General features: G+C 41.2%; 1 protein-coding gene across 25 annotated transcripts in view; it reads left to right on the forward strand.

Annotated features, from left to right (window-relative positions):
* PAK3 (p21 (RAC1) activated kinase 3) overlaps nucleotides 1–23890 on the forward strand; it is a 246667-nt gene that overhangs the window by 168551 nt on the left and 54226 nt on the right. For 22 of the 25 annotated variants that reach the window (XM_034648882.1, XM_034648870.1, XM_034648871.1 and 19 more), the window contains 6 exons: nucleotides 5019–5119; nucleotides 9314–9358; nucleotides 10489–10642; nucleotides 12458–12495; nucleotides 21048–21179; nucleotides 22273–22438. In XM_034648882.1, the coding sequence (XP_034504773.1) occupies nucleotides 5019–5119; nucleotides 9314–9358; nucleotides 10489–10642; nucleotides 12458–12495; nucleotides 21048–21179; nucleotides 22273–22438 (636 nt within the window). Of the gene's footprint in view, nucleotides 1–1053; nucleotides 1473–5018; nucleotides 5120–9313; nucleotides 9359–10488; nucleotides 10643–12457; nucleotides 12496–21047; nucleotides 21180–22272; nucleotides 22439–23890 lie in introns of those variants that run through there. The other 3 variants (XM_034648865.1, XM_034648869.1, XM_034648884.1) reach the window with 2 other exon arrangements.

Consider the following 23890-nt stretch of genomic DNA (forward strand, 5'->3'; position numbering starts at 1 on the left):
AAGAGATATCCCTTTATATATTACATTTCACAGAGTGATGGCAGCATTGAGGGTAGGAAGGAAGACCGGGAGCCCGAGTCCTCAGTGGATAAGGGGACTTGGCCAAGATCATTGAATGGCAGGAACCTCAAAGGAGGGGCTTTTGGAGGCAAGTGCAGAAGTACTGATCCAGATCAACAGCTTGGCGTTGAAAGGGGGAGACCCCGCCCTTCCCCATTCCTCCACGCCTAAGAACTTGGCATGGGGAAGAATGAGCAGCGTCCATCAGGATTGTCTGAGAAAATGGTACTCTCATTGGAGAGTAGAATTGAAAGTTGTTTTCCTCCACCCCAGTTGCTTCATGGAAATACCTGAAGAGCTTTACAAAGTAAAGGTGCTGGGGTCTGCCCCAAACTAACTGAATCTGAATGTCTGGAGTGAGGTTCGGACACCTCTGTCTTTCTCTCTCTCGGTTTTCCAGATGAGAGTGGTGCACAGTGAAGTTTGAAACCTGAGTCAAGAAGTGAAGAGAGCATTTAACGAAGAGGTTGAAGATGACAGGGTATTGGTAATGGAGTAAACTGTGGGCACTGGGTAAAATGCAGGACATCGATCAGGATAGAGTGTAGAGGAGGTGACAGATGACTACGGGGGCTTTTCTTTCTTTAACACATAGTGGGATGGAGGGAGATGTCAGAATGAAAGACTCTGGGGTGGGTCGCTGGCCCCTGGAGTTGTAACCAGAACTCGTGCACACCCAGAGGGTCCCAAGGCCAAACACTTTGCAGTCTGTGGTCTAGTCGGCAACCGGTGGCTTTCGTTCTATGTTCCAGTAGGGTATGGCTGATACACTCAGAAAGTGGTGCTTATTTGAGCTTCTGCTCTCTGCAAACATCAACCCAGAGCTGGTCAGGCTGAGTCTTAGCAAGCCAAGATTTAGGTTAGACTGAATCTTAATATAAACAACCAATGCACAACAAAATTTTCTGGGGGGAGATACAGATATTTCGGTGTTCCAGAAAAGAAAAGAAAAGAAAAGAAAAGAGAAAAGAAAAGGAACAAAAAATTCTCATCTAAGCTCCATTCAATCACTAAACATTTACTAAAGATTAGGGCTCAAAGATGTTGGTTTTTGTGGTGCTACTGAATAATAAATGGTGTAGCTGTTAAGAACTTGGGCTCTGTAGACACAGCTGGGACCTAGGTTCAAATTCTGCCTCTCTCACCTGCTAGCTGTATAACCCTGGCTATGTGGTTGAACCTCACTCTCACTTTCCTTATCTATAGAACAATAATACAATACTAACAAGGTCTACCTGATGAGATTGTGATGGAGATTAAATGAGATGACCCTAGAAGCACGTTTTGCACATGGCGAATGTTCTGTAAATGCTAATCATTAAGTGTGCGGACTAAGCCAGGTGCTAAGGCATGTGAGAATGAATAAGATGCAGTCTCTGCTGTCAAGTATCTCCAGTTTCAGCTAGAGTCAGGTATGTAAAGAAGAAATAACAATCCAGTGTTGATGTGTGCCGAGTTCCGAGTATGCACAGGACAGTTCTATGGAACCATGAAGAGAAGGGCATTTAATTTTGTCTGCAGAGGGAAGACAGGACAAGACTTGCCAAAGAAGAGGAAGCCCAAGAGTGAGTCTTCAAGAATAAGGACTAATGGGAGTTACCCACCCAAAGGGTGGGGTGAGGGATCTTGGTAAGAGAGAAGACTTGCCAGGCCTTGGCCTAGCATGAAAGGCTTGGCAGTAAGAGAAAATCCAGCAGTTTAGGGAGCATGGTGTAGGTATGGGACAGAGGGGGCTACGGCAAGAAGAGACCACGGAGAGGTAAGCTGGGGGCAGATCATGCAGGCCTCTGGGTAGCATGCTAATGAGCATGAACTTCTACCATATGGGGAGTGGGGGGCCATTTAAGGATCTTATTAATGGCAGGAATGTGGTCCGATTTGTGTATTTCCAAGATTACTCTGGCCACAAAGTAATGAAGAGCAGGAAGCAAGATTGGAGGCAATAAGACCAGGTGAGCAATAGTGGTACCTTAGACTAAGGTAATGGTTTGTGGGGATGAAAGGAAGAAGGTAGATTCAAGATGAGTTTGGGAGATAGAATAGAACTTGGTGACCAATTAAGGTAGAAATACAGTGGGAGTCAAAGAAGCTCCCAAATTTCTGGCTTGGGCAGTTGGGCCCGTGCTGAATTACCCAAGAACGAGAGTAAGTGTGCGCTGCAGGCCCTGCAAATCAGGGGCCCCCCGAAACCTGGCCACATTTTTAGTTTGTATATGTAGTTTTCAGAAAGACTTCATCACCATAGGAATAGCAGAACTTTTTGGCCTTTCTTACCCTTTTATGCTTTAGTATTGGTTTTATTTGAATTACATATTGGTGGGGGAGGGGTTATAATCTTCTCATTGCTCAGGGCCTCCCAAAGAAAGAGGTGTCTAAAGCCGAAATCCTTCTCTGATCTGGGTGGTTAGTGGTATCATTTCACTGAGAGAACGTGGACTTGAAGGAAGAGCAAGTTTGGGCTTCCTGCCTTTGTTACGCTCAGCCCTGAGTGAAGGGAAGTGCGTGATCAGGCTGGTAAGGGACTGGCAATCACGTAGCCTTCTAGAGAGGCTCCATGAAGCCAATTCATACAGCTCAGCCCAAGTGGAGTGGGCATGGCTAAGTCCATATGCTTCAAACATTCAGCCATTACTAATGGAAAGTAAGGAGAGACTGCTGGCAAGAGAGGGCATGAATGCAAGTTGATACAGTCACTGGAGACATAGATTGAGCTTCAAGTTCTCAACCTGGAGCCCAGGGGAGTTTTGAACCTCTGAAATTGTACGCAGAAGTGTGTAGATGTGCACAGTGCAATTTATGGGCAGAAGTTCCACAGCCGCCTTCAGATTTTCAGAACAGTCTGACCCCAAGAGTCACCTAGCACTAGGAGTAGATTAACTATGAAGCGAGTAACACTTCTCTAGTGTTCGTCACTGGCCTGGGGCTCTTCCAAGGCCCTAGGAGGGGCCCTGGCAGTCTTGTAGTGTTTTTCCTTAAAGGGAGCATTCCTCTCAAATTGCAGAAAACGTTTGGTTGCACAATACCCGAATCTGCCCCTGCCAACCGCAGATCAGGGAATTACCCAGCATGGGTTAGTATCTGGGAGTGAATGCCATCCAAGAGGAACGAGTGTGGAGAAAGGATTGTTAAAGGCCAAGGACTGCATTAGAAGAGGCAGAAGGAGAAGCAATGCCAACCAAATAAAGAATCAGACTACACTGTGAAGGAAGTAAAAAGAGAGGGAGTCAGGTACGTCCAACATGGATGGGAGAGCAGGGAAGAGTAAAAACAAGGATACGATTACAGGAGCGGCTAGGATACCTGCCTGGCGGCTCAAGCAAGTGTGAGTGGTACCTATGGGAACACAACACACAGCGGAAGTAGGTACCCACAAAAAAACTCTACACTTCACTGTTCAGTTAGGATAATATTCAGTAAAGTAGGCTTGCTGTAAACATGGCATCTATGCTGAAGTCAAGTTGGATGGCACATATGTACTTTTCAAAATGAGTCCTAATGTGTTCCGTGGCCAGGCAGAGGCTTTAAGTGACCATTGTCCCCCCACCCCTCCACCCCCGCCTCCAATCTTTCCTTCCTAATCCTTTATCCTAATCTCCTTACTCCTCGAATGTCCATATTTCTGCCCCATCTCTCGGTCTTCTGGCTGGAGATAGGGAGCAGTGAGAGGGGGTAGAAAGAGAAAAGAAGCCATGAGAATGACATTTGAAGGTGAAAGGTTTTGAACTGAAAATTTATCCTGGGTAACCCACAAAACCAATAACCTGTATATGGTTAATTGAATGTCGTCTGAAATTCAGGCCAAGGAAACATCTGTTTGAACAAGAATGTTCTAAATTGGCCAACCTGGCAATTCTGAGATTGACTGGTTTCAATTGGGCAAACCATGCTGACTTTCCCATTATTAGGAGGGCGAGTATTATTATTACTGTCTTTTGAGTGTGTAATGCACCCCGGTCAGAGGTACATTCCCTGACCCCCTTATGTGTCTATTATGGAACCTACTCGATGCCATTTTACATTTCCACGGTAACTTCCTCCTGGAATCTATTCCAAGATAGACTGATTTCATTTCAGTCCCCAACTTAATTTCTCCAATGATAGTATCTTTAAAGGTTTTTGACATACTAACTGTGGACGTATTTATTCATATTTGTGTCACTGTGAAAAATCTGCTACGTAAGGACAATGATTTTGAAAAGTTAATATGACAAAAATATATTAGGGACAAGGAAAAATAGCTACAAACTGGAATGACTAAGCTAAGGCATTCATTTGAGGTTACTAAGAACTAAATAAAATTAATTCAGTAAAAAGCAGCCATTTGAATTTTTTTACTAGCCAAGTGCTGGGTAGGAAATGATTGAAAACATTTTTAATGATGAAGAAAGATGTGTGTAACATTAATGGTTTGCAGTAGTATTCTCACTGAAAGGCCAAGAGTCTATTAAGATATGCTTCATAATGTGAACATGTAAATTAAACAAGTTCTGTTTCATATTTCGCTATGGTTAACATGGAAACAATTCACTCACGCTTTTATAGATAACTTCAGCACTTTCCTGTTTTCTTTCTAATAGTAAGCCTTAGCTTGACTTGTTCATAATGAATTCCTTCTTTAGTAAGTCCTATTCGATCCAACAAAGCCAGTTAAACACAATACGCCTACATCTCTGTTGGTTACATTATTAGACTGGTAAAGGACATAAATCAGTGTGACCGCAAGTTTTGTTTGAACTGTATTTGGGAAATTTGTAAATTATTTGGATGTAACATTTTTTGTCAAACTCTCAGCTACTTCTGCAGATGACTTTATAATTTCTGGAGCTAAATCCTGTTAAGCTTGTGTTGGAATCAGTTGTCTTTCTTACTTTGTAATTGTTTTTGATGAACCTAATTGTACAACTTAGGAATGACAAAACTATATTCCCAATAAATACATGTTAACATTTTGCCTTTAGCCAATAAGAAGAAGGAGAAAGAACGCCCAGAGATCTCTCTTCCTTCAGACTTTGAACATACGATTCATGTGGGGTTTGACGCAGTCACCGGGGAGTTCACTGTAAGTAAGCTCCTTACTGTGTTTTGCAAGCCATGAAAAAATTCCTTTGTGAAAATAGGTTTCAAGAAAGCATGCCCATGTCCCAGAATGTCAGGCTTGATGATCTGGATGATTTCAAGGAAGATGGACTATGCCAAGTCAATCCCAGTTGGAACTAGAGAGTGGCGAGAGTACTGGCAAAATCATTTTGTCCATTGTAAAAATGTCTGATTGCAGTTGGTCTTCAACGTGATTGAAAATGCAAATTTTCCATGGCACAGGAGAGGCAGTCCTGGTAGAGAGACTCTGTTGAGCCTGTTCTTTATTGTTGGAAGTGAATCAGAGAATCAATTGACTCACCTTGGCCAGTGAAGACAGTCCATCTGGATAATTCAGGCTTTACATTGGAACCTGGATTACCCCGATCAGCTAACCACACTAACCAAAAATCTCTGTACAATTGACCTGGTCTTCGCTATGATTTCAAGAACATGGCTTATCTTTAGGCCTATTAACAGGTGTATTTCATAGGCCTTCAAGACAACAAACCCCGTGTTTCAGGAAGAATATTCATGACTCTATCGTGTGTGCTTTAGTGGTTATGTGCTTTGCACATGCAATCCACAATAAATACCAATATGAATTCTCCACAAAGACCATAGCTATAGAGTCAGCCTTTCTTTGGAAATTTGTAGTGCTCAAATAGCACAAGATCTCAGTCATTTTGTACTTTTTTTTTTTTAAAGATCTGGCATCTTTGTTTTTAGATGGATGAAGGAAAAGATATGGCTAGAAATATGTCCCCAGGAGAATCAACTCCTTCTTTCCGTACTAGTAAGGATCTCAATAAAAATGTACATTCTGAGATGAGTAATTTTGAACGCATTCAGAAGAAAAATCTTTTATAATATCATCACCACTGATTCTTGGGTTCTAAAACCAAAGATAATTTTAGATGCTAAATAATTAAATTTTCTGTTTCATAACTTGACAGTTAGTAAGTAAACTCATATGACTAAGTGAACCAAAAGGGGGCGGGAGACAAATTAACTGGATTTGGAGAAGCAAATCATGTCTCTGAATTGACAGCCAAATTGCCTTTTTTCCCCCCAATTCCGAAAGTACACAATACGAGAATAAAATCAAAATGGAGTAAACATCTTGGCCTTGTAAAGTGATGTGAGCTGATAATTTCTATGCTCTCAGTAGCAAACGGAAGAGAACGTAAAGAGATACTGACATTGATAAAGTTGAGACACTGGTAGGATTTAACCAATTTCATCCCTGGAGTCAGAGACATTATTCAAATGGCCTTGACTCCTGGCACCATTACCATTACCACTGTCATCACCAAAAATACAATAATAATAAATAAAAAATAATAATGATTTTTATAATCTGAACAAAGATATTATGGCTTTTGACATTTGAAACTGTCAAAGCACTTCAACTTTATAAATGTGGTCTAATAACTCTTCCCTGTTTTTATTTTAAGAACGTTATGCTCCCAGTTTTGACCTTTTTTGTTTTCTATGTGCTTTTCTTCTGCTTTAACTTCTCTTGTTTTATTGCTGTCATGCCACGTTTTCTTTTTCCTTCCTTTTTGTGCTCTGATGTGAAAGCTTTCTCGTCTGCTATTCTCATGTGACATTCTGGTTCCTTCCCAATTTTTAAAAAAAATTTTTTCAGCTCTTTCCAACTTGCTTGACATCTTATGATACAATCTTTCTTGAGCTCTTTCTTTGTTCTATTGGGGTTCTGAATGGAAATGAAAAAAAGTGAAGCACCGTCATCTTGCTGACTGCATTTTCACTTTGCGGTCGTTTAGAACCCCAAAAACCCACCAGCAAGGGCTGGGAGTGGGCACCCTTCCCAATTGTGACCAACAGTTTGAGGCATCTGAACGCAACCAAACCCAAACCTGCCCGCCCTCCCTCACACCCACTTTAAAATAAAGCAGCTGTTTGGATGCAGGCAGTTGTTAGAAATCCTTTGAATATACAGACAGACACAGGCTAAATTTGGAAATCTAATGCATTTATTGTCCTCTTGGTGGTCTTTTGAAACTATTTGTCCACGCATTATATTTAAAGATGCCGAAGTCTCCACTTTTTAACTCTTTTCACCTATGATTTACATTTACTAACTTTAAAAACTGCCAAATGATAAGCTTTTAAAATCATTTTGTTGGTAGCATTTAAAATTGGGTCCTATTTGCCATGGTACCTCTAACGTACCATGCGCAGAGGGGGAGGAATGTATTAACCAAATTTGATTATTGCTATTGCTTACATTGAATTTTGAGCAATTTGTTGAACTGTCTTGTTCAGTTGTCTTCCAAGGGCCTGTCGTTGTGAATATTTGGACGCCGATTTGGCGTGCCCCTTGGTGATTGTCCTATGGCTAGTTGGCCCATATAACCTTGTACGCCTGGTTATACGCTCAGACCTCGAGATTCAAATCAGGTTGGGAGGTGAGATTTGGGGTGCTAAGCTATGAAAAGTCCTTACCCTTTATATTGCCATTTTTGTCCCAAATACTTCAGAACTCCCCCTTCCAGACCTCTCGACCTGTGACGGTCGCTTCAAGTCAATCAGAGGGAAAAATGGTATGAGTGATATACATGATCATTTCTCATGATAAGATAAATGCTTGGCCTGTTGTGTCATGCTGCCATTCTCCTGGGCTACTCCAGACAATCCCCAGCTTGTCGTACATCTGGTTGTTCTTGTACACGTGGTCAGGCATTGACATGTGCTCCTGCTTCTGATGCTCATACTTCTAGGTCTCCATTAGCTGTCTTAACTTTTTGGATTTGTACCTCAATCTGGAGTAATGAGATGGCTTTCTGATGATGTGCCTTTGTGGCATACATTCAAATTTAAGTGTCAGGTCTTATTGATCGACTAGTTTATCTCAACTTCTCAAAGAAACAAGAAATTATGTCAGCAGGGTAGTCATGTGGTAAGTATAGTTGTCTGAAGGCTCTTCTGCAACTGACAGCACGTTTTCCTGCTGTCTAGTGATCACGAGGCATTTATTTATCACAAAAGTTTAGAAGTGCCATCAGAATGTATAATAACTGCAAATATTCTAATAATTACGGTAACAATCATGCCAGTGATGTCTGCTCTAGTGGTTATGTGCAATGCATACCTGGTTTTGTAACACTTAACTCCTTTGGCCATTACAGTATTAACCAAATGCTATTAATTGCACTTAGAATCAGAACTGGGATCATGCATGGGCTCCTGAGTTCAAATATGTGGCTTAAGGCTTTAGCATCAAATTGCGTGATTAATGCATGTCAAAGTGTCGTTTCACTGTGCTTGGAGTAACCCCAGATGCCAGGAATCAAAGACCTGTATCCCAAATCAAACCAGTTGGGTCGAAGCATGTTTCTGTAGCTTTGGAGACAATCTCTTTATTTAGACCAAGCCGTTCCCTGTTATCCGATCTTACTGTGTGAGAAGCCGGGACATCAGAACTGCAGCATTAAAATGGAAATTGTTCATATATGCTTTGAAATGAAACGGTTTCCCTTGCGCTGGTCTAAAGAAACTCTCAAAGGTGGAGTCTGGCTGTGTGGGAAATCCTTAATCTAGTTTTCCCTAAACCAGTCACGACTTTCTCGCTGCAGCATGCAGAAGAGTCGCATCAATGAGAATGCAGTTACATTTAGCATCCCCATGTCGCCATCCTGTCCATTTGAGCCACACAGACACTTCCACTGTGAAACTGGAAATGGTTAACCAGAAGTGGGAACTGAAATTTGTAAGTTCATCACATGGCCATCGGCTACCTGGGATCACCCGGTTGTAAATACAGACTTACAAATTATCGTCAAAGCTTTTCACGATGCCATCCTTCTTCCCTCCAAAGTCATGTTTCTGCCTTCTGGTAATTTCTCCGGTCCTTTCACGGTAATTCTTACTATTGTGTATTTATGGAGGAAACATCTGGCCCCAAGTGGAATTACACGTCCAAACTTGAGAACGTTGTCTTTTTTCCTCTGTTTTCTGAAGTCTGTTGTCCTGTAGCCTGTCCTGCCCCTGATGGAGTTAAGACCTCTCGATTTTCATAACCGCCCCACTTGAGAAGGGATGACCGCCCCCCTCCCCATTCAGACCCATTGGTTTCATCTCCTCCCACCTTCTAAGTTGTCCCACATTCTGTTTTAACTTTCTTTTCTTTCTTTATTTACGTCCATTACAGCCAGATCTCTATGGCTCACAGATGTGCCCAGGGAAGCTCCCAGAGGTGCGTCACAGGCCCAAAAGAAGCTTGCATCAAAGTGCTTCTTTGAGATGTCCTAGCACTGCCGCGGCAGGTTCATGTGTGTGCAGTAGAGTTGTTGCTTGGCTTATCTCACTTTTTTGTTGTCATTCCCAAACTCTGGAGGCCCACGTCACACATTGTTTTGCCGAGACTTCGGAGGGCAAGGCCACATAAATTGTGTCTAGATGCACTTCAGGAAAGGTGTGTCTGTCTCTCACTCCAAGTTGCTCTTGGAGGCTGGACAATTACGAAATGGGGACATCCGTAGGCTGAACGTGTAGGAAAGAATGCTCCACGCTCAAGGCGAAGCTAACCTTTCAGCGTAATTGGTGCAATTGTCCTGGGTTCGATTTCCAAAAGCTCCCTCCTCTCTGCTCTAAACGCTTTTAGAGTATTGCCAATTCTCATGACGCTTTGGCACGGGCGTCACAGTCCCCAGGTTCCATGTGGCCAACGAACAAAGCGGGGAGGAGGGGATGGAGGGAGGAGAGGAGAAACTATTTAGCACTCCCGTGGCTGTTGCTCCTGCACTAGTCTATTTTTGCCTCCTCTCAACCCCCCTCTGTATTAAAGCCCTAGACCACCCCCTCCCCCCAAAAATTGCATTTTCTAATCACAAAGTGTCAACTGCCCAAGGGTGAGGCTTTTCTTCTATTCGGAAAGATCTTACGACATGCCCAGAAACAGCTTATGTGATTCCAGTCATATAAAATCCATTGATCTGCACTATACTATACTGTGCACAAATTTAGAGAAGTCTTGCTATGTCTGCCCTGAGTCGCCAGAAAAAATAAGCTAAGCCGTAAACATCATTTCATGGATGAGCAGAATTAATATGGAGGTGATTTTCATGCGCTTTTTTTTTTCTATCACAGTCATACTCTCACCCACCCTTTTTAAGTTGGATCCTAGTTTTTACCTATGTGTTTTAATTAGAGAAGAGAATGATTGCATTATTAAGTTTACTAACTTTAAATCTAGAGTGTCACTTCAGTTTCCCAAGTGTAATCCTACAGGTAGCATGGGCTTCTTGGTGAAGAACTTTACTGCAACATTAAAATGCAGCTGCTGAATGTTCTGAGCTGCCATTGTCTCCCTCTGGTTGTCCACAGGGAATCCCTGAGCAGTGGGCACGGTTACTCCAAACCTCCAACATAACAAAACTGGAACAGAAGAAGAACCCACAAGCCGTCCTGGATGTTCTCAAATTCTACGATTCCAAAGAAACGGTCAACAACCAGAAATACATGAGCTTTACGTCGGGAGGTAAGAGGAAATCCAAGATATCAGAGAAGAAGGAATTTCCATCCCAGAGCCTCAGGATTAGAGCAGAATGCCTATAGGGCATCTGAAGCCAGTTCTAGTGCCTTCTCCAAATGACTTCAACGGAAGTGAATCGAAAGATGGGTTGGAAGGTGAAGTTGATGTGAGGAGGTTTACCACTTGGGTGTTTTTAGAACTCAGGTAGGGGAATTGCTCAGTGAAGCAGCGGTTGTTAGTTTGAATCAGCAATCACAGGTGTTTGGTCTCCGCACTGGCATGAAGAGGACATGTAGTCACGTATGATCAGGCCTTGCGATGTGTCCATGAGATAAGAGGTGTATGGATCAAACCACGGTCTCCTGAAGTTTATTTTATCCCTCCGATTCATTGAATTAGACCCTGATGATGCAGCATGCATTTTGTAGTTGCCAGGTTATTTTGATCCAACCTCAAAATCAGGCTTAAAAAAAGAAATCATGTCTGGCTATTTATAAGAAATCGAAATGGCCGTGTTCCTGCCAAATCTTGACTTCATTGGCTAGCACATAGACCCAGCCTTTGTTTGAAGCTTTGAGGTTCACGTTTGCACTATAAGCAACTGAAAAATATGTGCCAAACAATATTTTTGCATTTTTAGAAAGATGACCCGGGGTACCTCTCTAGAACAACTTATTATTTAACATCTAAAAAAAGAAGAGAATCCTATCATTAGTGGCCCAGCTGTAAAGAGCCCCTACTTCTCAGCATTGGTTTCAACATAAGGCAGGCTTGAAATATCTTCAAGGATGGTGCAAGGGGACCCTTGGAAGGAGAGGAGTGTCTCATTTGGTCATAACACATGTCAAAGCCTGAACTTAAGGCGTATAGTAAATCACGGGCCCCGCGGGGTGTTTTTAACTGAGAAGATAGCTTAACTGCTTTCTCCAGGGCAGAAAACCGAAACGAAAAAAACCAGCAAGGAGAGCTTTTTATGATATTTAGTCTTCCATATAGAATGAAATGTCTCAGAGATCCTAATGACACATCAAACGGTGCTTAATTAATGTGAGGGAGTCTAGAACTGTCCTCCAGGGTCACTGGAGAACCACAGGTGATCAGCACCAAAAATGCTTCTTTCCAGTATTTGTTTGAGCTGAGTGAAACTCCCCAGACAGTCTGTGGATGCTCTAGTGTTGAGACCGAGGAATGGGGGGAGGGGGCGGGGAGGAGAAAGAGAAAGGAAGGAAGGCAGGGTGGAAGAGGAGAGAGGGAGGGAGGGAGGAGAAGAGGGAAGGAGGAAGTCGGGGAGAAATTCTGGATATAGGTATATAGACTCATACCAATCAGGAGTAGGCAATCTCGGGGCACCTGGGTGGCTCAGTCGGTTAAGCATCTGACTCTTGCTTTCACCTCAGGTCACCATCTCAGGGTCCTGGGATCGAGCCCTGCATTGGGCTCTGTGCTCAGTGGGGAGTCTCCTTGAGGGTTCTCTCTCCCTCTCCCTCTGCCCTTCCCGAACCTGCTTGTACGCATGTTTGCACTTACTCTGTCTCTCAAATAAACAAAATCTTTGAAAAAAAGGAATAAGTAATCTTGATATTCCTCCACGTAGATGAGATTCGCTGGAGGCCTCCATTAAGGTCTATAAAATGACACTGGAGGGCGCGAGGGTGTGAGCTGTTTTCAGAACAACGATGTCATTTGTTATAGGATCTGATCAGTGCCGAATTGGAGAATTTCCTTCTGGTCAAAGGCATGCGGGTTAATTTTTTATTAACTCTGGTCTCCAAGTGAGGCAGACTTCATGAAATAAAGGTGACATCTTTATCTACTTTTCAGATAAAAGCGCACATGGATACATAGCAGCCCATCCCTCGGTAAGTGAAAAATTGAAAATGGTGTGGAGTGATCAGTGTTTCTGGAGGGCCAACAGAATACCATCACACAGATTCGGTTTAGATAGAGAATCTTTTTTAAAAAACAGTCTTTTAAAGGTTTAATTTAGATCCATAAAATTCACCCATTTTTAAGTGTACAGTTTGATGAGTTTAGGTAAATGTGTACACCAGCCTTATCATCGTTGCAAGCCAGTTTTAGAATACTTTCATCACCTCCCGAGATCCCTTATGCCTGTTTACAGTTATTCCCCATCCCACCCCCACCCTAGCCCCAGGCAGTCACTGATCTGGTACTATGGATTTGTCTTTCTGGACGTTTTATGTACGCAAAGTAGAGCATATGACCTTTGGGATTGGCTTTTTTTCACTCAGCATAATGCTCTTAGAGTTCATTCGAGTTGCGTGCTATCAGTAGTTTGTTCCTTTTTATTGCAAGTAGTAGTCCATGGTATGGACGTACCACTGTTCGTTTAACAACTTACCCATTGAAGGGTCTCCCGACTGTTGACAGCTTTTGGCTATTGTAGATAAAGCTACTATGAACATGCATATATGAATCTTCATGTAGTAAAATGCTCCTATTTCTCTTACACAAAGAATCTTGAAAATAATAATCATCATGATAGTGACTTCTCTTGACTCAATGCTTACAATGTGCCAGGCCCTGGGATGATAACATTTTGCATTCACTTAACCTTTCTTGCAGCCAGGTTAGGGAAGCCTTACCATTGTCTCCATTTTACAGATGAGATTCAGAGAGGTGAAATAACTCGAGTGAGGTCATACCACTACACCTCTGAGCGTCACCTGTTCCAAAAAACTGAGATGCCGTGGGGGAGGTGACTTTGCCCAAGCTCACATAAATAGTCTTATCAGGGAAGAAACTAGAAAATAAGTAACCTAGTTCAAAGTTCTTCGAAGTGATGGCATATCTGCAAGAATACCCATAGACATTAAACAGAAAATTATCTTAGACAAGGCTTACCTTTGTGTGGTTTTATTTTGAAATAATTAGCATTAGTGAGGTTTCTTAACTGTTGATTTGAAGAATCCTGGATAATCAACCTTTTACAGAGGACACATGCTGGCCCATTTGATGTCACCCTGGGCGACAAGTGTGAAAGTAGTAGTGTGGCAGTTCCTCAAAATTTAAAGATAGAATTACCATGTGATCCAGCAATCCTACTTTTGCATTGATACTGAAAAGAATTGACAACAGATTTTCAAACAGATTTTTATACACCCATGTTCATAGCAGCATTATTCACAATATACAAAAGGTGGGAGCAACCCGCGTGCCCATCAACAGACAAATGGATAAATAAATGTGATATATACATGCCTTGGAATATTATTCAGCCTTAAAGAGGAAGGACATTCTGGGGCTCCTGGGCAGCTCAGTCCGTTGGGCATCTGACTCTTGATATTGGCTCAGGTCTTGATTGCAGCTCAGGTCTTGATCTCAGGGTTGTAAGTTCAAGCCCCGTGTTGGGCTCCATGATGAGCATGGAGCATACTTTAAAAAAAAAAAAAAGGAAGGACGGACATTCTGACATATTGACACATGCTACCACATGGATGAACCTTGAGGCCATTATGCCAAGTGAAATAATCCAGTCATGAAAAGACAAGTGCTGTGTGATTCTACTCATAGGAGATGCAGAGTACTCTGTATACTGAGTTTGATTTTTGCAAGATGGAAAGGGTTCTAGAGCTTGCTTGCACAACAGTGTGAATATACTTAGCACTACTGAACTGTACATTTAAAAATGGCTAAGATGGTGAATTTTATGTCATGTATATTTTACCACAATTAAACGTAAAAATAAACAAAGAATGAAGGCTCTGGACGTAGGTGTTTCATCTTATTGAATGAATATTGAATGTGATAATGCATATAATATACTACCTAGCACATAGTATATGTTTATTGAATGTAAGCTAAAGCAAAAATGCCAACCTTCCACGATCAACACTTACATTTCCTCCCTCGGTTTACTTAATATCATTATTGTCTAATAAATATGAGCTGGGTATTCTGGCAAAGAAATAGTTGATATTTTTTTAAGGTAGGTAGGTCAGTTATTTTAAACGCTAGCCTGTTAGGATGGTCGGTAGTTTGGTTTTTATTTTTGTCAATAGTGTATATCTCCTGAAATACTGTCCCTTTCTTTTGGGCTTGCTTCTACTGGTTTTGCTTGTGGAATTCAAACTAAATCTACATAATGATCAAAATATTCCACCAGAAAAGAAAAAAATGATATTCTAACTGTTTGGAGATAAAACAACTGGATATTTACTTTTCTCACATATATTTATCAAGTGCGCCCTTACAAGCACTAGGAAATCTGGAGCTCATTCTGGTAAGGGAAGAGAAGTATGCACATCAAGAAACACAATACAATATGGACCATATTACATACCATACAATATGTCCATTTGCTATGAGAACTCAGAGAAAAGAGATTACTTTCAGCTGGGAAGGAAAAGGAAGGCCCTTGTCTCAAAGGGCTTATAACTCAGTGTCCGGTACAAAGTAGGTACTTGGTACATATTTGTTGAATGTTGAGTTGGAAAATGCTTCACGTAAAAGGTGTCATTTGAGCTAGATCGTGAAGGTCCGATTGGATTTGTATCTGTGAAGATGGGGAAGGGCATTCTAAGCAAAAGGAAAAACATAAGGAAGGGCACAGTAGTGAGGAGAGCACGGGGACAAAATCGTGTGGTTTTGAATGAAGACGGATGCAAAAGGAATCATAGGAATTAAGCCTTGAACATTAAGTTGGAGCCAAATCATAGCAACCCTTAAATGGTATTCCAAGAAATCTGGCCTATTTGCAGCAATGTGGATGGAACTAGAGTGTGTGATGCTAAGTGAAATAAGTCAGTCAGAGAAAGACAATTATCATATGATCTCACTCATATGTGGAATTTAAGAAACAAAATAGATGAACATATGGAAATGGGGCAGGGAAAGGAAGAGAGGGAAAGAGGCTCTTAACAGTAGAAAACAAACTGAGGGTTGATGGAGGGAGGAGGGTGGGGGATGGGCTAGAGGGGTGAAGGGTATTAAGGAGGGCGCTCATTGTGACGAGCCCTGAGTGTTGTGTGTAAGTGATGAATCACTAAATTCTACTCCAGAAACCAATATTGCACTGTATGTTCACTATGTAAACTTTAAATTAAAAAGAAAAGAAAGAAATCTGGCCTTTTCCAGTATACATTGGGAAGCCTTTGGAGTGTTTTGAAACAGGAGAATTAAGCCATGAAAGCGTATGCTTTGGGAACAGTTACCTGACAGCAGATGTCCAAAGTGAGTTAAGGGCGGAAGGTGAGGCTGGATGAAGGGGAGACCAGTTTGAGGAGTCGCACAAGCATCCAGGCCGTAGGTAACGAAGGCCTAATGGAGATGGTGGCGGTAGGAATGCAGATGAGGTTCAAATGTTTAGGTTATTGATTGGAAGTTGGAGGAAAGGTCAAGGTCAAAGGTGATTGCAGGGTTCCAATGATACAAGGGTAGCCAAAAGGGTGAGGATGCCATCCTTCGGGAGTTACAAATTTCCGTGAGCAGATGCTGAGTTTTCTATTGGACAGTTTGGACTGGATTAGACCCTTAAGTTTAGATTGGTTCCCTTCAGTGGGACTCAGCTACTTAGGAATGGGGAATTGAGAGCACCCTGCGCTTTCCTTATGGTTCCAGGGGAAGATTGCCTTGACGCTGTTTATGCTTTCTTGCATTAGAAACACTCCCAAGTAGACCTAGCTATGTTATAAGATCTGATTTAATGGGATCGGATGATCCCTTATAGACAGCCTAAACTGAACACCAGTTTTGGCAACCTCTATTAGCCTGGGTGGGAATTACCATAGAAGCAGTGTTGTATTCACTAAATATTTTAAATGAGTGACTACATCGTTAATATTGAATTCAGTAATACCTCCCATAGTCCTATGACATCTGCTTTACTGCTCACTCATGGTAGCTTCTTTGATATGATTGTATTAAATGCTAAATACTCCTCAGGGACCTACTCTTCAATTTGAGGCTACTTTAAAATTTTATATTTGTAGTGGACTGTTGAGAGTAAAGTAATGCATTTAGAATCCTGGACTAGTATTTTGAGTGGAGGGTGGCAACAATGCTATGAATACATCATGTTGTACAGTTGACACAGATTGAGTTTTCGATTCGGAGTACTGGTTTATTTTGTTCATCTAGATTAGTGGTCCTTTTACTTCAGTGTGGATCAGAACTGCCTGGAGAAGGTGCAAGTGAAAATGGAATAGAACCCTGAGATCTGCATCCTAAACAAGCACCGAAAGTGGCCCACAGACCACACTTGGCACGATCTGGAGCCTCCAAGGTCTTTAACAAATAAAGAATGACTTCCCTTGCCCCGCTGTGTGGCATAAAGAGAGTATCACAAATTTTCAGTAAGACAAAAATATTCCTTACTTGCTGGTTTAAATCCAGTTAGTTAACATACAGTGTAATTAATATGAGTGTCAGGTGTACAACATAGTGATTCAACACTTGCATACAGCACCCGGCGCTCATCATGGCAAGTGCCCTCCTGAATCCCCATCCCCTATTTCACCCAACCCCCCACACACCTCCCCTCCAGTTACCATCTGAAAAGAAACCAGAGTATCTGTCTATATTTTTTTCAAGTTTAGACAGACATAGTCATTCTCAGCCTAGAAGGAAGAGCGTAGGGACATTATACCTGTGACTCCCAAAAGGACCACCAGAAAAACCTGTTAATAAACAAAGCTCTTTATTAAACTCTAGCAGCAAGAAAGAGCCCTCCCTTTATAGAGTTTTAGCAGTATCTTAGGTAGGGGATGTCAGGGGAGAACGTTTATAGGGTTTTAGAACATGGTTATGTGATTTGATTTTATTTTTAAAGATTTGTTCATTTATTAGAGAGAGAGAGAGAGAGCAGGGGGAAGGGCAGAGAGAGAGGGAGAGAGAGAGAGAGAAGCAGACTTCCCCCTGAGCACAGAACCCCACATGGGGCTTGATCTCACGACCCTGAGATCATGACCTGAGCGGAAAACCGGAGTCCGAAGCTTAACTGACTGAGCCACCCAGGAGCCCCATGGCTATGTGATTTTAAAGCAGGTCTTACAAGGCAAGGAACAGGTTAGGACTGTGCAGTGTGTGATGAAATAGCTTTAGGTTGGTGAAGTGAGAGTCTTCTTTTGGTGGGCCAGCTGCTATTCTTACTAAGTAAAATACTTCAGTTGGTTCAGCCTTATCTTTCTTCTTATTTCTTGAAGTAAGAAGCTGCTAGTTTTGCTTGTTCTCAGTATTGTTTAACATAAGAACAGGAAAATATGCTCTCACTTGATGCTGCTTAACACAGGCTATAAAAAGTATGCCTAGCCCCAGTATTATTTACACAGCGATGGGAAAGTATGCCTGGTCCTGGCCTTACTTAACACGGGGCCAGGAAATTATGTTGATTTCAGTTCTCAGTACCAACACCTGGTGTTCTAGCTGTGTTCTGGGTCAGCTAACATTCCCTGGCCCAACCATCATGCAAAACATAATGCCCGCTAAGGCCACACGTTCTTTCCAGCCAGCCAGCCTACATGACAGTATAGTGTCTGGTCTCAGATATACAGAAACATTGGTCTTCCTCCTCCCGCACAAACCTTCAGAAGATGAAAGACGTTAGGTTTTCTAACAGTCCTTTAGTCCCTACTCGGAGATGGGGAGGGTCCCCCATAGAAAACAGGAATAGTGAGGATAGTAATGAATGTCAAGAAACAGTGCGATTTTGCAGGTGGATCTTCTTTAGCAAAACAGCCACCATTGAGCTGTGCAAGGTTACCTCTTGGTCGGTAGTACTGATTGTCTTTGTACCAGTTAGAGAAGCCTAGACCTAGGTCTATTTTATTCTCCACAAGGACAATGTTAAATCCTCATAGGCTGTATATACGCTCTCGTTTATGGAGGCCGCAAGATGCGTTACATCAAATATATTAAAGGGCTCCTCTGTCCCACTTAATTTTTTTGCTGTAAACTTTTTAAAGTGATTTTTTAATATCGATTTTGAAATTATTTGATTACAAGTAACAGTAAATTTTTGGTTAGGTATCATTTATTGGAAGTCATTATGATGGCTCAGGAGCTGTTGCTAAAGAAAAAAATCTAATCTACAATTTGGTTTTTAATGTAATGAAATTTCTATAACTACTAAATGTAAGTCACTAATTGAAGTTGACATATAGTTATACTTCACAGACATGTAATTAGACATCAATTACTCTAGATTTTCTAGTTTTTTGTCGCATTTTGGAGGCAATGACTTATTTCTGACTTCAGATATTTTATAGGCCCATGTAAAACTTACTCTTCCTAAGCATGGTTCATATTGCCTAATAGATAAGATAACTTCGTTTGCAGTATAAAAAGTAGTCAGTTTATATGCAGGTTTTTCCCTTCTACCAATGAACAATGATTAGGCGCATTCTTGATCTCAGTCGCCATAAAATAGAGCAGAACTTTCTGAAACAAAATAATCTCAAAGCAAGCACCAATAAACTAAAGGCAGTTTCTAAGTTTGCCCACTGAAGTGCCCTGAAGAGTTAGTCTTCCACAAGAAGAAACTGATTTTTTTTTCCCTGAAAACTTCATGTCATTAACACATGTCACTTTCTTTTTTTTCATAATAATATTTTTATTATATTATGTTATTCACCATACAGTACATCTCTGGTTTCTGATGTAAAGTTCGATGATCCCTTAGTTGCGTATAACACCCAGTGCACCATGCAACACGTGCTGTTTTCTACGTAGCCACAGTATGATATAATTGCTTAGCTATTTTGGCCAAATTAAGAATAAATATAGGTGTATAAATAAGAAAACCAGTACCAACTAAGCAATATAAATTTCAGTCTGTAAACCACTCAGTATGTTTTTCAGGGCAAGCAAATATTCTTTCAAATACTCTTTTATAAATTCTAAGTTGTCTTCCTTTGCACAGTAGATCAGTCTTGCTGTCTCTGATCAGATATATGATTGCACCTTCTAGCTCTACCATCAGTTTATACATGATGGTAGAAGATCCGAGTTAAATTTCAATCATGGGCCGAGGTCCTTTGATGTAATAGTCTATTAGCAGGGCTCCTGTATTTACCTCAGGAGCTTCGTCCTCGAGAAATGAAAATTCTATTTAGGATTAGCTTGAGCCAGTATACCCAAAGGCATCAACAAAAAACCAATACACATGCACACACGCACACACACACACACACACACAAGATAAAAAAAAATCTATAATTGTGCTTTCCAGCAGAAATGAATGTCATAAAAGCCATATATGTAACTTTAAATTTTCTAGTAGCCACATTGAAAAAAAGTAAAAAGAAATAGGTGAAATTAATTTTAATGATATTTTACTAAACCCAATATATTCAAAATATTATCATTTCAAGATATACGCAACATAAAAGGAAATGTCTTTCACCAAAGAACTATTTTACAATTTTTTTCATGTTACACATTCAACATGAGATATGTATTTTACACTTACAACCCACCTCAATTCAGACTAGCCACATTGTAACTGTTCATTAGCCATGGACAGCACAGACCTGTCATCATTCAGTAATGTTTAAACTTGAGCCTGACCCAGAATCACCTGGAAGGCTTAACACACTGTTAGGCCCTACTCCCAGAGTTATGATTCATTAGTGTGGATAGAGCCCAAGAATTTGCATTTCTAACAAGTTCCTAGTAATGATGCTGGTCTGGGAACCACACTTTGAGAATCATGGCCATAGTGCTTTCAAAACTCAGCTTTGGAACCATTTTACCCCTGCATTAATATGAATGATCAAGAACCGATCCTAGATATGACGATTGTTGTTATTTTCGGTGGTGGTGGTGTTATTGCAATTTTTAACATTGCAAATCACCATTTATACCTGTTGGTTAAGAGTGAATAATTATTTATGTTGATGAATATTCCTTAGATCTTCATGTCTGTTACTTTCTGAGTGCTTCTTTCCAGGAGGCTGAACAGGGAAGCAACATTTATGGGCTTGCTTGTACTTAGTGAGTATTTGCAGAGCTGTATTAACACCATATCCATATGCATGCTCTGATCTTTAGGCACAAAATAGCCCTTTTCTGGTTGGCAAACTATCAATCAACGAATTGACAATCTGCCCAGTACAAATTGAAGGCTTTAACAGCATTTTAAAAATATATTATTCATTGATTTCAAAAACATTGAACTTTCAAATAGTAAATGAACAGCTCACTGTTTCTGAGCTCAGTGGAAAATAAAAAGATTTTTTAAAAATTTCATGATGTTTAAAACCATGACCTGAATTTACCTCTGAATGTGAGCAGTCCTGGTCACCAAATTGTACATGGTTCTGCTCATTGCTAAAAGGTGCAGGTTTTTTTTCATATCCCTACGTGATTAAATATTTCATTTCCCTTTTCTCATTTCTGAAGAAAAACAATGGGGAGCTAATACCTGTTCTCTAAACTTTGTTTTTGTCGTAAGAGTACAAAAACAGCATCAGAGCCTCCTTTGGCCCCTCCTGTGTCTGAAGAAGAAGATGAAGAAGAGGAAGAAGAAGAAGACGACAATGAGCCCCCACCAGTTATCGCGCCGAGACCCGAGCACACGAAATCAGTAAGTCGCGAGTGACTATTTCTAAATGATTCAAAGGTTGTTCTCTGGAACAACTGTAGAGTCAGAATCTAGTTAATCATGCTCCTACCTACTGAGTATCTCCTGTGTTCCCTGATCTAGAATATATTAGGTACAACCATGGTTGAGGTTGCTCTTCGAGGGTACAAGACAGTACATGACAATTAGAGAATCTACCAAACAACATGCAAGTAAGTGCTGAGTTATACGATCACTGCAGAAGTTAAATTAGAGGAGGAAATCCACGTGAATCAAGTAGGAGGAATTGTCTAAGCAGAGGCACCAAAACCAGAATTAACACAGCATGTATGAGGACCTCAGAAGACGAAGTCCTGAGAGCTTTCAAGGACAGTATTTTTGAAGCAACTTAAAGTTCTTGTTTTTTTGTTTTGTTTTGTTTTGTTTTGACGTAATGTTCCATGATTCATTATTTGCGTATAACACCCAGTGCACCACGCAATACGTACCCTCCTTACTACCCATCACTGGCCTATCCCAATCCCCCACCCCCCTCCCCACTGAAGCCCTCAATTTGTTTCCCAGAGTCCACAGTCTCTCATGGTTCATTCCTCTTCTAAAGTTCTTCTTTAATAATTGATTAATCACTTGGCTTTAAAAACTTATCAGTGGTAAGAGCTGGGGTGTGGAGGAGGGATGAATAGGCAGAGCACAGAGGATTTTCAGGGTAGTGACAAAATTCCATTGCCATCATGGCAGATACATATCATGATACATTTGTCCAAACTTCTAGAATGTACGCCCTAAGAGAGAACGGTATGTAAACTATGGACTTTGGGTGATTATGACGCATCGATGTAGGTTCATCAATTGTAATGAATGTCCCACTCTGGGAGGGGGTGTTGACAATGGGGGAGGCTATGACGTGTGGGCACCAGGGGTAGATGAGAAATCTGTACGTGCCTCTCAACTTGACTGTGAACCAAAAGCTGCTTTAAAAATTTGGTCTTAATGAAAAAATAAAAATGAAGCCTCATTGACATGACAGCATCTTGACTTCATACCCTATCCTTGGTCTACTGTTTTCATCGTAGAACTTGTTTTTTTTATCTTTAAGATCTACACTCGTTCTGTGCTGGAATCCATTGCTTCACCGGCAGCACCAAATAAAGAGGTCACACCACCTTCTGCTGAGAACGCCAATTCCAGTACTTTGTATAGAAACACAGATCGGCAAAGGAAAAAATCCAAGATGACTGATGAGGAGATCCTAGAGAAGCTAAGTGAGTTTGGGGGAAGTTTTGTTTTGTTTTGTTTTGTTTTGTTTTGTTTTGTTTTTAGCCACTGTTACTTCATGGGATGGTCTCTCATAAAACATTTAAAATGGGAACCGATCCTTTCAAAATTTGGGCCTGCTTGCATAAACTCCAGGCTCCCTGAAGTCAAAAGATGTAAAGTTCGGAACTTGCTCTGTATTCCAGATCACTCCTTCCCCCACACTCCAACTTTGACAGAAACTAAATATTTTCACTTGACAAAATCAATTAAGGTGAAAACTTGACACAATGAATTAAACAGTGAGTTTTATTTTAAGATGACACTCCCGAAAGGAATAAAATAATCTGATGACATACCTTTTGATCATCCGCCAAGGTCTCCCAACTGATCAATCACGGTAGATAAGTCAACCTCAAAACCGAATGCAGTCAATCAAACCCAGCAGCCACACTAATATAGTCTTTTCCCTTAATTTAGGAGCATTTCTATCTGGAGAAGGGGAGCAGGGCCAGAAAATGCTAGCAAACTCCCTCCCCCGGTGTCGTTATTGTGTACACGCTTGTGCATACACACTCACTCAAGTTTCATGAAGCAATGCTCTTTCAGTTAGCTTTCTTTTTTTTTTTAAGATTTTATTTATTTATTTGACAGAGAGAGAGAGACAGCCAGCGAGAGAGGGAACACAGGCAGGGGGAGTGGGAGAGGAAGAAGCAGGCTCCCAGTGGAGGAGCCTGACGTGGGGCTCGATCCCAGAACGCCGGGATCACACCCTGAGCCGAAGGCAGACGCTTAACAACTGAGCCACCCAGGCACCCCTCAGTTAGCTTTCTGGATCGAGGAGATTTAAGAAAAAGACATTGTCTGCTGAAAAGAGTCAAAGGTCTGTGAAGCGTAGTCATTAAACTCATACTACAGAAACATCTAACACATTTCTGGTTATCTTCAGTCAGTGCCTCCAATCTCACTAACTCGTATTCATCCTTCAAAACCCAACTCAAAATTTGCCTCCTCAGGACATTCTTCTTTGCCTCTCCCAGTATGAGTTAAGGGCTCCTCTTCTTTTTTTTTTTTTAAATGATTTTTTGATTATATTATGTTAGTCACCATACAGTACATCCCCAGTTTCCGATGTAAAGTTCGATGATTCATTAGTTGCGTATAACACAGTGCACCATGCAATACGTGCCCTCCTTACTACCCATCACCAGTCTATCCCATTCCCCCACCCCCTCCCCTCTGAAGTCTTCAGTTTGTTTCTCATAGTCCATAGTCTCTCATGTTTCATTCCCCCTTCTGATTACCCCCCTTTTCTTTATCCCTTTCTTCCCCTACCGATCTTCCTAGTTCTTAAGTTCCATAGATGAGAGAAACCATATGATAATTGTTTTTCTCTGCTTGACTTATTTCACTTAGCATTATCTCCTCCAGTGCCGTCCATGTTGCAGCAAATGTTGAGA

Source organism: Ailuropoda melanoleuca, chromosome X, assembly GCF_002007445.2.
Source record: "Ailuropoda melanoleuca isolate Jingjing chromosome X, ASM200744v2, whole genome shotgun sequence".
Lineage (NCBI taxonomy): Eukaryota > Metazoa > Chordata > Mammalia > Carnivora > Ursidae > Ailuropoda > Ailuropoda melanoleuca.